The sequence below is a fragment of the Microtus ochrogaster genome, chromosome 7, assembly GCF_000317375.1.
Source record: "Microtus ochrogaster isolate Prairie Vole_2 chromosome 7, MicOch1.0, whole genome shotgun sequence".
Taxonomy (NCBI): domain Eukaryota; kingdom Metazoa; phylum Chordata; class Mammalia; order Rodentia; family Cricetidae; genus Microtus; species Microtus ochrogaster.
Genome location: NC_022014.1, coordinates 16,302,475 through 16,316,478, shown reverse-complemented (window position 1 = coordinate 16,316,478; position 14,004 = coordinate 16,302,475). Strand labels below are relative to the sequence as shown.

Below are 14,004 nucleotides of genomic sequence, written 5' to 3'. Positions count from 1 at the left end.
AGGGAGGAAGGAGAGGAAGGAAGGAAGGAAGGAAGGAAGGAAGGAAGGAAGGAAGGAAGGAAGGAAGGAAGGAAGGAAGGGAGGGAGGGAGGGAGGAAGGGGAGGGAGGGAGGAAGGAAGGAAGGAAGGAGGGAAGGAAGGAAGAAGAAAGGAAGGGAGGAAGGATATTTTTTAAAGTTCAACATAGATATAAAGGAATCTTCAAGTTTTTAATCTAACTAGAATACTCTAACTCCCAAATGAAGATAAAGACCTTATTTAGGAAAAAATTATATATTCACTATTCTTTACCTTTCATGCTTACTCTCCCCTCACAGAAACCATCCCACCACCCCCACAAGTCCCCACCAGTCTCCAGTTCTTCACAACAAAGAATTCTCCTCCATTCCCAAATTCCCTTCTAATTAGTGTCAAGTTGACATCAAAACCGACCACAGCACACCTCATCTCTCGCCATTTTCTCCTGGGCTTGCCTTCATCTCTGCCTCTTTACTGAATCAATGTACTGATCAATTTCCAGTTCCCAACACTATGCTTCAACACCGTTGACTCTGCTGGGATACCGAGACACCACTCTTTGACTCCCCACCTCCCTGATCACCCATTCCACATCTCCATTGGTGAATTTTTAATCTCTTTTCAAATTCTAAACATTGAAGTTTCCAAAGTTTAAAATAGTTGATTTAGGCAGTTGCAATGGTAACTTCAGCCTCCACTCCCTGCTCAATAGTGATGGAAGTAATCACTTAATGATCTCAGAAGAACTGTGTATGTCATTCAGTTACCATAGATTCTTATCTGAAAACGATCCCTGTCTTAGAACCTGGACCACAAGGGGTTTTCTTGTAGTGATTACTGTTATACTAGATGTGAACTGATCCTTTCCTTCAGATTCTTTTCCTCTGCACCTCTGATCAAATCACATCATGGCTGGTAAGGGGATTTGAATTTGATGGATCACCACTTCCAGTTCTATGGTTATCTTTCTTGGGTTTTTTTGTGGGGTTTTTTTGAGATTTATTTATTATGTATACAGTATTCTGCTTGCATGTATCGCTGTACACCAAAAAAAAAAAAAAGCATGAGATCTCATTATAGAGGGTTGTGAGCCACCATGTGGTTGCTGGGAATTGAACTCAGGTGTACTTTCTGTCCTGTCTGGTCCTGCAGCTGTTCAATCTCAAAGAAACACACAGAGGCTTATATTAATTATAATGTTTGACCTATTACCTCAGGATTATTATTAACTAGCTCTCACAACTTAAATTAACCCATAATTTTTAGCTTTGTTTAGCCACATGGCTTGGTTCCTTTTTTCAGCTCAGCATTTTCATCTTGCTTCCTCTGCATCTGGGTGGCAACTGCAGACTGAGATGCCACATAGATGCCGAAGGAGAAAAATGCCAGAACCTTACTAGTAGGCCACAGCCTCGTGGTGATACATAGATTAATAGAAATGGGTTAATTTAAGATACAAGAGCTAGATAGGAATATGCTTGAGCCATTGGCCAAACAGTGTTGTAATTAATATAGTTTCTGTGTGGTTATTCGGGTTTGGGTGACCAGAAAAACAAAGGTGCAGTCTCTGTTTATGCTAAGGACCTCTAGAAGAACTGTCAGTGCTCTTAACCTTTGAGCAATCTCTTCAGCCCCCATTTTTTGTTTTTAATGTGTGTACACTTTGTCTGCATGTAATGTCTGTGCACCATGTACATGTAATAACAGCAGAGACCAGAAAAAGGCACTAGATCCCCTAGAACTAGAGTTACAGACAGCCATGAGCTACAAAGTGAGTGCTGGGAATTGGACCCAGGCTCCTAGCCACTGTGCCATTTCTACAGCCCCCTTGCTGGCAAATTCAGAGACTCATTTCCACTACTCAGCATCACAAGAAAGTGTCATACAATATATTGCTGGAGGAAAATCAAAATGTAAAATTCAAAGTACAGGTTTTCCTGAATGTGTATCACCTTCACACCACTGTAAAGCTGAAGAACCATGAGAATCATCTAGAATTGTAAGCCTACTTTTAGGCCCAATAAAAACACCAAAAGGTGAAAAATGAAAGCAAATCAACATTTGACAGTGTGCCTCCAGCCAACTACAAGTAGAAGAGATCTACAAGACGAACAGTGAGCAGAGGAAAACACAACAATGCTCCCTGTCTGAAGGAGGTTCCTCAGGTTCATCTCTGGTCTTGGTGACCCTCTGTCACATCAGAGTAATATTAACAAGGAAATCTGTGAACTTGCAGAGTCATTCATGGAGGAAAAGGAAGATGAAAACGAAGAAACTGAGCTGAATGTGTTAGCTCCAGGTACACAGGAAAGGGCCAGGGAGAAATAGGGCTGAACAGTGGCTGTACTATTTAGACAGCCACTGGGAACCCTGGAAAATGTCTCCGGCAAGTAAGTGGGAGAGAGCTGCAATCTCAAGTGGAAGCTGAGATGTAAAAAGCCATAAACATCAAAGCAAGTTGGAATTATGAAGATAAATCTTTGCAAACACAGTATGAAATAGCAGTAGTTATCAAGTGGGATTTTAAAGAACAGTAACAATATGCTTCAGGAAGGAGTAAATGGGAATACTACCCAGAAAAGATATTAAGATATTAAGGGTAGACTCCTATAAGTTACTATAATTACATAATCTCTACTAATCGAAAAATAGTAGAAGTGTGAAATTTGCAAATTAGTAGAGGGGAAAAATACAATGATGAAGCCAATAAAATGAAAAGTCGATTAAAAGAAACATAGGACAATGGGAAATAAAAAGAAAGTAAAAAGATAGATTTGAAATCAAATATACTCATAACATTGTTAAATGTAATAAATTAGTTATTTCAATTGAAATATAAAGACTACACGATTAAGAATTTCTACTTGGCCCCATAGATCACTTACAAAAAATAATCTTCTAAAATATAAGAACAAGAAAATTGAAAGAAAAACAAAGAATATGACAGGCCTATACTAATAAAAAGAAAACTGGTGGGAACTGGAGGGATGGTTCAGTGGTTAAGAGCATGTGCTGCTCTTTCAGAGGACCAGGATTCAGTGCCCAGGACCCATGTGGTAGATAACAAGATTCTGACACCCTCTTCTGACCTCTACAGGCCCCGGCTATGCATATGTTCCACATACATGCATGCAGACGAAACACTCATAAAATATAATTTTTAAAAAAATCTTAAATGAAAACATATTTATAGTTGAGTATATGCCTTTAATCCCAGCATTAGAGAAGCAGAGACAGGCATATCTGAGTTCAAGCCTGGTCTACAGAGTTCCAGGACAGCTAGGGCTACACAGGGACACACTGTCTTGAGCCTCCCACACCACCCCACCCCCAAAAAAACCTTAAAAAGAGAAAACTGGTATAGAAACTGTATCAACTGGAGGTGGGCGGTCCTTGGACTTCCCACAGGTCAGGGAACCCTGATTGCTCTTCAAGCTGATGAGGGAGAGGGACTTGATCGGGGGAGGGGGAGGGAAATGGGAGGCGGTAGCGGGGAGGAGGCAGAAATCCTTAATAAATAAAAAAAAAAAAAGAAAGAAACTGTATCAACGTGGAATAGATTCTACTTTTAAGACATTTCTAAGTACATCTGGTGGCTCAGGTCTGTAATCCCAGATACCTGAGAGGCTGAGACAGGGGAATCAGAAACCAAGGACTTTGGCTACAGAGTGATTCAAGGCCAGCCCTCATAAATTAATTAGATCCTATCTCATAATAAAAAATAAGAGAAGAGGGATGGAGTTATAACTCAGTAGTAGAGCATATGTCCGGCATATGCAAGAGCCTGGCTCAATCCTCAATACTGGAATAAAAAGATATTAGAGAAAATATGGCCACTTAATACGGGCACAAAAAGTTCATGTGTGAGGGACATACGCTATATTAAAAGCTGGCCACACCTAAAGCTGGGCATGGTGACAGAAACCTGTAATCTCAGCACTTAGGAGGCTCAGGCAGGAGGAGGATCCTATATTAAAGGTTAGTCCAGAGTACTTAGCAAGACCTTGTCAAACAACAGAAGCAACAAAATTCCTGTATGCACCTAATAAGACAGTTTTGATTTTTTGTTTCTCTTTGTTGAGGATAGAACTCAGGGCCTTTAAGATATTAGTCAAGAGCTCTATGCTCAGTTACATCTCCAGGCCAAGATAGTCTAAAAATATATAAAATTGCTAGGCATAGTGACATAGGCTTTAATCCTAGCATTCAGGAAGCAGGTAGAGCTCTGTGAGTTCGAAGCCAGCCTGTTCTACATAGTGAATTTCAGGATAGCCAAGGCTACATAGATAGACCTTATTTAATATGCATTTAACATATATGAAAGCTGTCAAAACTAAATCTATGGTGATATTGTTATAATATTTAAAGATATCAACATGTCTCAGTAATTGACAAAATAAGCAGTCAGAATATCAATAAGGACACTGAAGGTCTGAACAACAGCATTAACAAAATTGATCCCTTGATAGAAAACTGTACCCCGCAACCACAGCATACCTTCTTTTTCAAGATCATAAAACATTAAAAATAAATTCTTTTAAGTCAAGCATGGTAGCTCACATCTGTAATCCTAGGACTCATGAGACTGAGGCAAAAGGATTACTGTGAGCTTAAGGCCAGCCTGGGCAGTAAATGTAAAACTCTGCCCCCTGAAAAACAAACCATAAAATAAACTAATTAATTGACTCTATGCTTAAGCCTTAACGCAAATCTCAACCAATTTCAAAATAGTGAAATATTATTGAATGTATCCCCTACCATTATATAATTAAACCAGAGTCAATAACTAAATTATTCTATATATTTTGAAATTAAGACACATGTTGAAAATTGAAATTAGAAAACCTTTTAAATGTATTACATTTTCCAACAATCCTCAGCCAGTTTGTCTGCCAGTGGGACCAAACCCACACCCTTAGGAAAGCGTGCTAAAAAAAAAAAAACAAAAACAAAGCAAAACTCACTTTTAAGCCAACTTTTCTTGACGACAAATAGCTTCTGCAGATACAAAAGGAGATGCAGAAGGGAAAAAACAAAGAGGAGACTGGCTGCGGCTTTAAAGCAGCAGTTCCCAACCTGTGGATTACAACCCCTCGGGGAGTCGCGTATCAGATCTCCTGCCTATCCGATATTTACATTACAATTCATAGCAGTAGCAAAATTACAGTTATGAAGTAGCAAGGAAAACAATGTTACGGTTGGGGGTCCCCACAACATGAGGAGCTGTTCCAAAGGCAGGCTCCACTGCTTGGCACGAGTCATGCCTGTAATCCCACAGCTTGGGAAGCTGAGGCAGGAGGACTGCCACAAACTCCAGACCAGCCTGGGTGACAGAGACTTTGCCTCCAAGAGAGGTTCACCTCGAAGCTGATTTCTATTACTCCTGTCTGCACTTTTAACACTAATCTTGCCCTTAAGATAGTCCTGTTATACCTAAACCACTCTTCAGTAAAATCTTTGGAAGGCAAAGAAGAAACTATCTTAAAAGTAATAAAATTCATATGCTTGTAATTTTGGCACTCCGGAGGCCAAGACAAAATGATTAGAAGTTCCAGGGTAGCAAGCTAGGAAGTGGGAGCCAGTCTCAAAGGCAAAAATCAATGAATAAAATAAAAGCGAAGGGCTGTAATTAAGTAATACCGAGGAAAGCAGACAATGAATGACCTGAGCACTGTTTCAACAAAACAGAAGAAGCAAAAAGCTCCCACTCCCCATTAACCAAAAGTCAAAAAAATTAAAGAGAAAGGCCTTATGAAACAAAAAAAACCCAAACAAACAAAAAGCCAGGGAGAAATGAGAGGGAAGGTGGGCAGAGAGAATGGGAGTGAAGAAATCCTTTGACCAGAATCTTTATGACCATTTTGTTCTAAAATTTGAAGATTCAGAATAGAAAACCTAACTGATCCTAAAGAAATGATGTAAGCTGCACATGGGCTACGTAGATAGTGTTTGTAGCTCAACCAAAATTAAACTCACTGGAAACTCACTATCTACTACGTAGACAGTGTTTGTAGCCCAACCAAAATTAAACTCACTGGAAACACTCAAACATCAAAACTGAACTATGAATTAAATACAATAATATATTAAGGAGATATACTATTTTAGAGGTATATTAGTTAATATTGATAATAGCTATTTCTAAATAAAGTACTTTTTTTATTTTTTATTTTTTATTTATTTTTTTTTTTATTTTTTTTTTTTTTTTTTGCTTTTTCGAGACATGGTTTCTCTGTGGCTTTGGAGCCTGTCCTGGAACTAGCTCTGTAGACCAGGCTGGTCTCGAACTAAATAAAGTGAAATATTATTTCAAGATTTGCTTCAAAATGATCTCGGTTAGTCCTAGCAGGAGAATCTCAAGTTCAAGTCTGGGCTATGCAGTGAGGCCTCATCTCAAGGGCGAGAAAAATTATCTGTAAGGAGGAGGCTTCGGAGGAGGAAGGGGAAGATGGAGAAGGGAATTAGACTGAAAACTGATAAAGATAAAAGCCAGAGGTGCATGAGAGACCGCTGCTCTTTGTTTATATATATTTTGGGGTTAAAACTTCTAAATAACTAAGTCCACAGTCATCATTGCTCCTCTTGGCCCTCACCTCAGCCCTTACTGCTGTCTCCTCTCACCGGTGCTGCAGGTACCCTGATCACTCCAAGTCCATTTCTACTTCCAGATATTTTCAATTATTATTTTCTCTGCTTAGAAGGTTCTTTTTTGACATGGCCAGCTCCCCTGCTTCACTAGAGGCCTCTTACTTAGCTTTGCAGTTCATTTTCTGATCAGAATGATTTTCTCTGAATGCTATAAAATCGCACATGAAGCCAGGCGGTGGTTGGCACGCCTTTAATCCCAGCACTCAGGAGGCAGAGGCAGGGGGATCTCTGTGAGTTTGAGACCAGCCTGGTCTACAAAAACTTAGTTCCAGGACAGGCTCCAAAGATGCAGAGAAACCCTGTCTTGAAAAAATAAAAATAAATAAAAAATTAAAAAACACTCATGATTATGTTCCAGCCTCCAGTGGATTAGATTGATTAGAACTGTAACCATCTTGAGGAGAATGTGTTTGGCTTACTTCTCAACACCTGGAAGTGATGGGCCCACTGTAGCTAACTCATATTTAAATGAATACATTAATATGGAGTAAAATTAATGAAATCAATGAAAGTACATTTGAAGAAAGCCAAATATTTTAGAACTTAGGTATTGCCAATATGTGACTGGTGAGATGGCTTAGAAGCTAAGAAACCTGAAAACCTGAGTTTGGTCCCTGGAATACACAAATTGCTTAGGGAGATCTTCAAGCTGTCATTTAACCTCCACAAGCACAAGCATGCTGTGGTGTACACACACACACACACACACACACACACACACACACGGAGGGGGGATGGGGGGAACGGGGGAGTATTGTAAATTTTATGCAATTTACTGTGTATCTGTTTCTGACTTGTGCCTCATCTCCACGATTTCCACCATGAAGAGATCAATAGGGATACCTGGTCTTCTAATAGCCAGGACAGAATCCACCACAGCCTGAAAGAGAAGCATACAAGGGGCATATTACCCAGACTAAAAGAAACTTCTGGTCCAAGTGACCTATCACCAGACTAATCAGGGAAAGGGCTTCAAGCTTCAAAGTCAAAGGCATGGCCACCAAGTGCCACACTAGGCACACTTGTGCCTGTTCCACGTGGCAATGCCTCATGAATTTGGTTACTGTCAATTCCTTGTTCCTGATTTGGAGTTTGAGGAGAAACAGCAAAGCTGAGGAACAATAATATAATCAAATAATAACCACTGGATACAAAGACTGCCAGAACTGCCTAGGCAGTTTTGTCTTTACATTGCATATAGTTTGCCTTTAGAAGTAAATCAAATAAACATGAGAATCTTATATATCAGGTCAATCTTGCCTCATTAAAGCAGAAACCCTAAGCCGGGCGATGGTGGCGCACACCTTTAATCCCAGCACTCGGGAGGCAGAGGCAGGCGGATCTCTGTGAGTTCGAGACCAGCCTGGTCTACAGAGCTAGTTCCAGGACAGGCTCCAAAGCCACAGAGAAACCCTGTCTCAAAAAGCAAACAAACAAACAAACAAAAAAAGCAGAAACCCTAACTACAAGGCAACTGCCAAAACAGCCTGCTCACGTGTCACCTGCTATAATCAAATATGGACCTTTAGGTTTAGCTGAAGACACTGTCCAAGAGCTTCCACAGGAGATAAGCCACGGGAAGTGAACCTCTCCCAGCTTTCAAGTCACGTAAGCACTAGCGTGACACCTTGGGGAAATTAAAAATACAGTTGTGATCGATTGAATTTTAAAGGCTTGCCTTCTTCTTTGATATTTCTGAAAAGTCATGTGCAGTATTTGGTTATCTTGTAGAAAAAAAGAAGAGTATCACCAAATGTATGGCTATCCTTGCTAGACAACCGTTGGATCATATACCTCTGTTAACACGTCAGCCAGTTCAGCATGAACTTTCGTTCGCAGGGATGTTCTAGCCACATCTAAGAGGATTTCCCTCTTCATCTCCTTTTCTACTTTAATTTCATCCAGAACTTCAAGTGCTTTCGTCTTTGCAGCATCAAATCCTTCAGCTATGATTCTAGGGTGCAGGCCCTGGTGTAGCAACATAAATACACAATAAAGATGCAAAACAAAAGTTAGCTATGCTCTCTTAGTAACAAGCATGGTAAAATGTGACCCACAGCAATGGCACTAATGTAAGTATGTATTATTCATAAATTATTTCTAGGGCTTCATATCTGAAAAAATTCTTTTAAAATGTATATGAGTGTTTGCACGTATGTATATGTACCATGTGCATGCTTCTACACACAGAGGTCGGAAGATGGAGTTGGGCCCTCTGAAATTAGAGTCACGGATGATTTTGAGTTACCATGAAGGTTCTGGGAACCAAACCCAGGTCCTCAGCAAGAACAACAGGTGCTCTTAGCCACTGAGACATCACTTCAGTCCCTCAAACAATCTTGAGCCTACAGAGCAGTTGCCAGCACACACACACACACACACACACACACACACACACACACACAAAAGAATTCATTCATTTAGAGGGAGGATCTTGATGCATGCAAAGTTCAGTCTGGCTTCAAATTCACAATCTTTTTTAATTGATTTTATTGAACTAATTGAGCTATGCATTTTTCTCTGCTTCCCTTCCTTCCTCTCCCCTCTCCTTCAACCCTGTCCCATGGTCCCCTTGCTCCAAATTTACTCAGGACATCTTGTCTTTTTCTACCTCCCATGTAAATTAGATCCATGTATGTCTCTCTTAGGGGGCTTATTGTTGTCTAGGTTCTCTGGGATTGTGAATTGTAGGCTGATTTTCTTTGTTTTATGTCTAAAAGTCACTTATGAGTGAGTACATATGATATTTGTCTTTCTGGTTCTGGGTCACTCAACAGAATATTTTCTAGATCCATCCATTTGCCTACAAATTTTCAGATGTCATTATTTTTTTTTCTGCTGTGCAGGACTCCATTGTGTAAATGTACCACATTTTCCTTATCCATTCTTGGGTTGAGGGGCATTTAGGTTGTTTCCAGTTTCTGGCTATGACAAACAATGCTGACATGAACATAGTTGAGCACATGTCCTTGTGGTACAATTGAGCATCCTTTGGGTGTATACCCAAAAGTGGTTTTACTGGGTCTTGAGGAAGGTTGTTTCCTAATTTTCTGAGAAATCACCAAACTGATATCCAAAGGGGCTGTACAAGTTTACACTTCCACCAGCAATGCAGGAGTGTTCCCTTTACCCCAAAACCTCTCCAGAATAACCTGTCATCAGTGTTTTTTATCTTGGCCATCCTTACGGGTGTAAGATAGAATCTCAAGAGTTGTTTTGATTTGCATTTCTCTGATGACTAAGGATGTTGAGCATTTCCTTAAGTGTCTTTCAGTCACTTTAGATTCATCTGTTGAGAGTTCTCTGTTTAGGTCCATACCCCAATTTTTTTTATTGATTATTTGTTCTTTGATGATCAATTTCTTGAGTTCTTTGTATATTTTGGAGATCAGTCCTCTGTCTGATGTGGGGTTGGTGAAGATCTTTTCCCATTCTATAGGCTGATGTTTTGTCTTGTTGACCGTGTCCTTTGTTTTACAGAAGCTTTTCAGTTTCTGGAGGTCTCATTTATTAATTGTTTTTCTCAGTGTCCGTGTTACTGGGGTTATATTTAGGAAATGGTCTTCTGTGCCAATGCGTTCAAGTGTAATTCCCACTTTCTTTTCTATGAGGTTCAATGTGGCTGGCTTTATGTTGAGGTCTTTGATCCATTTGGACTTGAGTTTTGTGCATGGTGATAGGTATGGATCTATTTTCATGCCTCTACAGGCTGATATCCAGTTATGCCAGCACCATTTGTTAAATATGCTTTCTTTTTCCATTTGATATTTTTTTGCTTCTTTATCAAAAATCAGGTGTTCATAGATGTGTGGATTAATATCTGGGTCTTCAATTCAGTTCCATTGGTCCTCCTGTCTGTTTTTATGTCGTTACCAGACTGTTTTCAGTACTGTAGCTCTGTAGTAGAGTTTGAAGTCAGGGATTATGATGCCTCCAGAAGTTCCTTTATTGTACAGGATTGTTTTGGCTCTCCTGGATTTTTTGCTTTTCCATATGAAGTTGAGTACTGGTCTTTCGAGGCCTGTGAAGAATTTGCTAGGATTTTGATGGGTATTGCATTGAGTCTGTAGATTACTTTTGGTAAGATTGCCATTTTTTACTATGTTAATACTACTTATCCAAAAGCATGGAAGATCTTTCCATTTTCTGGTGTCTTCTTCAATTTCTTTCTTTAAAGATTTAAAGTTGTCATACAGGTCATCCACTTGTTTGGTTAGAGTTACTCCAAGATATTTTATGCTATTTGTGGCTATTGTGAAGGGTGATGTTTCTCTGATTTCTTTCTCAGTCCATTTCTCACCTGTGTAAAGGAGGGCTATTGATTTTTTTTTTTTAGTTAATCTTGTATCCTGCTACATTACTGAATGTGTTTATGAGTTGTAGAAGTTCCTTGGTAGAATTTTTGGGGTCCCTTATGTAAACTACCATATCATCAGCAAATCATGTGTTTGACTTCTTCTTCTCTGATTTGTATCCCCTTGATCTCCTTTTGGTATCATGTTGCTCTAGCTAGGACCTCAAGAACTACACTGAATAGATATGGAGAGAGTGGGCAACCTTGTCTTGTTCCTGATTTCAGTGGAAACAGTGGAAGGTTCTCTCCATTTAGTTTGATGTTGGCTGCTGGCTTTTGTATATTGCCTTTATTATGTTTAGGTATGTTCCTTGTATCCCTACTCTCTCCAGGACCTTTATCATGAAGGGATGTTATATTTTGTTGAAAGCTTTTTCAGCATCTAATGAGATGATCATGTGGTTTTTATTCTTCAGTTTGTTTATATGGTGGATTACATTGACAGATTTTTATATTTTGAACCATCCCTGCATCTCTGGGATGCAGCTGACTAGATCATGACAGACGATTTTTTTATGTGTTCTTGGATTAATTTGCCAGTATTTTATTGATTATTTTTGCATCAATGTTCATGAGTGAGATTGGTTTGTAATTTTTTTTTTCTTAGTAATGTCTTTATGTGGTTTGGGTTTCAGGGTAGCTTCAGACCCAAAATAATCACATAGAAACTATACTATTTAAATCACTGCTTGGCCCATTAGCTCTAGCTTCTTATTGGCTAACTCTTACATCTTAATTTAACCCATCTACATTTATCTGTGTATTGCCACATGGCAGTGGCTTACCGGATAAAGTTCCGGCATTTGTCTCCAGCAGGGCTACATGGCTTCTCCCTGACTCCACCCTTCTTTCTCCCAGCATTTAGTTTAGTTTTCTCCGCCTACCTCTATTCCCTGTGCAGGCCCAAGACAGTTTCTTTATTAATCAATGGTATTCACAGCATACAGAGGGGAATCCCACATCACTTGATTTTCTTGAAGAACCAACTCTTTGTCTCATTGATTCTTTGTACTGTTCTCTTTGTTTCTATTTTGTTGATTTCAGCTCTCAATTTAATTATTTCCTGCCATCTAATTCTCTGGGTGAGTTTGCTTCTTTTTGTTCTGGAGTTTTCAGATGTTCTGTTAATTCTCTAGTGTGGGATTTTTCCAGCTTCTTTATGTAGGCATTTAGTGCTATGAACTTTCCTCTTAACACTACTTTCATTGTGTCTCGTAAATTTGGATATGTTGTGTGGTCATTTTTATTGACTTTTAGGAAGTCTTTCATTTCTTCCTTTATTTCTTCCTTGACCCATTGATGCTTCAGGTGAGCATTGTTTAATTTCCATGTGTTTGTGGGCTTTCTAGAATTAGTGTTGCTGTTGAATTCTAATTTTAAGTCATGGTGATCTGATAAGATACACGGGATTATTCCAATTTTTTATATTTTGTTAAGAGCACTTGTTGCTCTTACAGATAACCTGGATTCAATTTTACAGAGCCCACGTGGTGGCCTACAATCATCCACAATTCCAGTTCCAAGGGATACAATGTACTCTTCTGAATTCAAAGGGCACCAGGCATGCATGTGATTGGCATACATACATGTAGGCAAAACATTCACATACATAAAATAAAAATAAATCTAAGATACTTTCAAGTATCAATTCCAGGCCAGCAAGATGGCTCAGAAGGTAAAGGTACTTGCCACCAAGAGGGACAACCTGAGTTTGCTCAGGGCCCACAAAGGGAAGGAAAGAACTAACTCTCACAGGTTGACCTCTGACCTCCACATATAAATAATAAGAGTAATTTTTTCAAGTAGCAATGCCGTGAACTATAAACGGCACTTCAGGAACTAACGGGATATGACAACTACACACAAGGCATTACCCTAGAGCTTCCTTTCTCTGGGAAAGACACTCTTATGACAAGTGGTGAAATTTGAAAGAAATCTGCAGACTGGATAATAGAATTCTCTGTAGCTGTTTGATGCTATGATTAATTTCCTGTTTATTATACATATACTATGACTATAAATGAGAATTCAGTGATTCTAAAAATTATGCTAAGTGCTGGGAGTACATGACTGTAACCCCAGAGCTTGGAAGACTGGAGCAAGGTGGTAAGTTAGAAGTCAGTCCCATCTACACAACAAGTTTGAGACCAGACTGAGCTACACAGTGAAACCTGTCTCAAAACAAAAACAAACAAACAGTGACAACAAAACAGAAGAAAAAAGTCACACTGAAAGTAGGACACATTGCAACTTACTCTCAAAAATTCAGAGAAGAAATAAGTAGCACTGACTTCCTCTGATTGTTTGACCTTCAAGATCCAACTTAGAAGGAAGCAGTATTACACCCAGAAGAGCTTAGGGACCAAAAGAACCTGGGTATTTGATGGTTGGTTGAACTTTTAAGTTTACCGGCCACAGACCCTACCTTATCCCTTACCGTTCTCTTGTGTGAGATGATGATTTCTGCATAGTTAAGACAGTTTTAGTTAAGTTTCCAGTATTTAAGCCCAATCATTCTAAATGAGATAAGTTGCAGGCACTGAATAGATAATGCCCAGTACTACATGGAACATAAAGAAGCCAGAATCTCCACTTTGACCAGGTTATGCTTTGCCAAGATAGTCTCTGAATAAGAGGGAGCACTCAAATAATTGTAGAAAAGACATCTCCAATGTTGAGGAAAGAGCATGACTGGGCAAAGGCACAGACACAGAAATATGAATGACGACTCCATAGGCCAGTGAAGAGATGAGCGCAGAGAGGTGGTTAATGAAGGAAGGATGGACTAGAAAAGTAAACACAGGCACAAGGTGAAAACCCTCCAGTAATTTTTCCCCAGTTAATTTTAAAGAAACATAATTTTGTTTCAACTTTAATGGTAACATTTTCTTTTGTAAGCATGATTCATGGGTACATGGGAAGTTTTCTTTTTTTTTAACCTTTCTATACATATTTAAATATTTACATTTCTTAAATATTTATTT

General features: G+C 39.2%; 1 protein-coding gene across 1 annotated transcript in view; it reads right to left on the bottom strand.

The window, feature by feature from the left end:
- Cct6b (chaperonin containing TCP1 subunit 6B) overlaps positions 1 to 14,004 on the bottom strand; it is a 41,097-nt gene that overhangs the window by 21,645 nt on the left and 5,448 nt on the right. Inside the window, exons 4-5 of the mRNA XM_005349384.3 lie at positions 8,461 to 8,634; positions 7,443 to 7,546 (exon numbers count right to left, since the gene is read on the bottom strand). Coding sequence (XP_005349441.1) covers positions 7,443 to 7,546; positions 8,461 to 8,634 — 278 coding nt within the window. The remainder of the gene's footprint in view (positions 1 to 7,442; positions 7,547 to 8,460; positions 8,635 to 14,004) is intronic.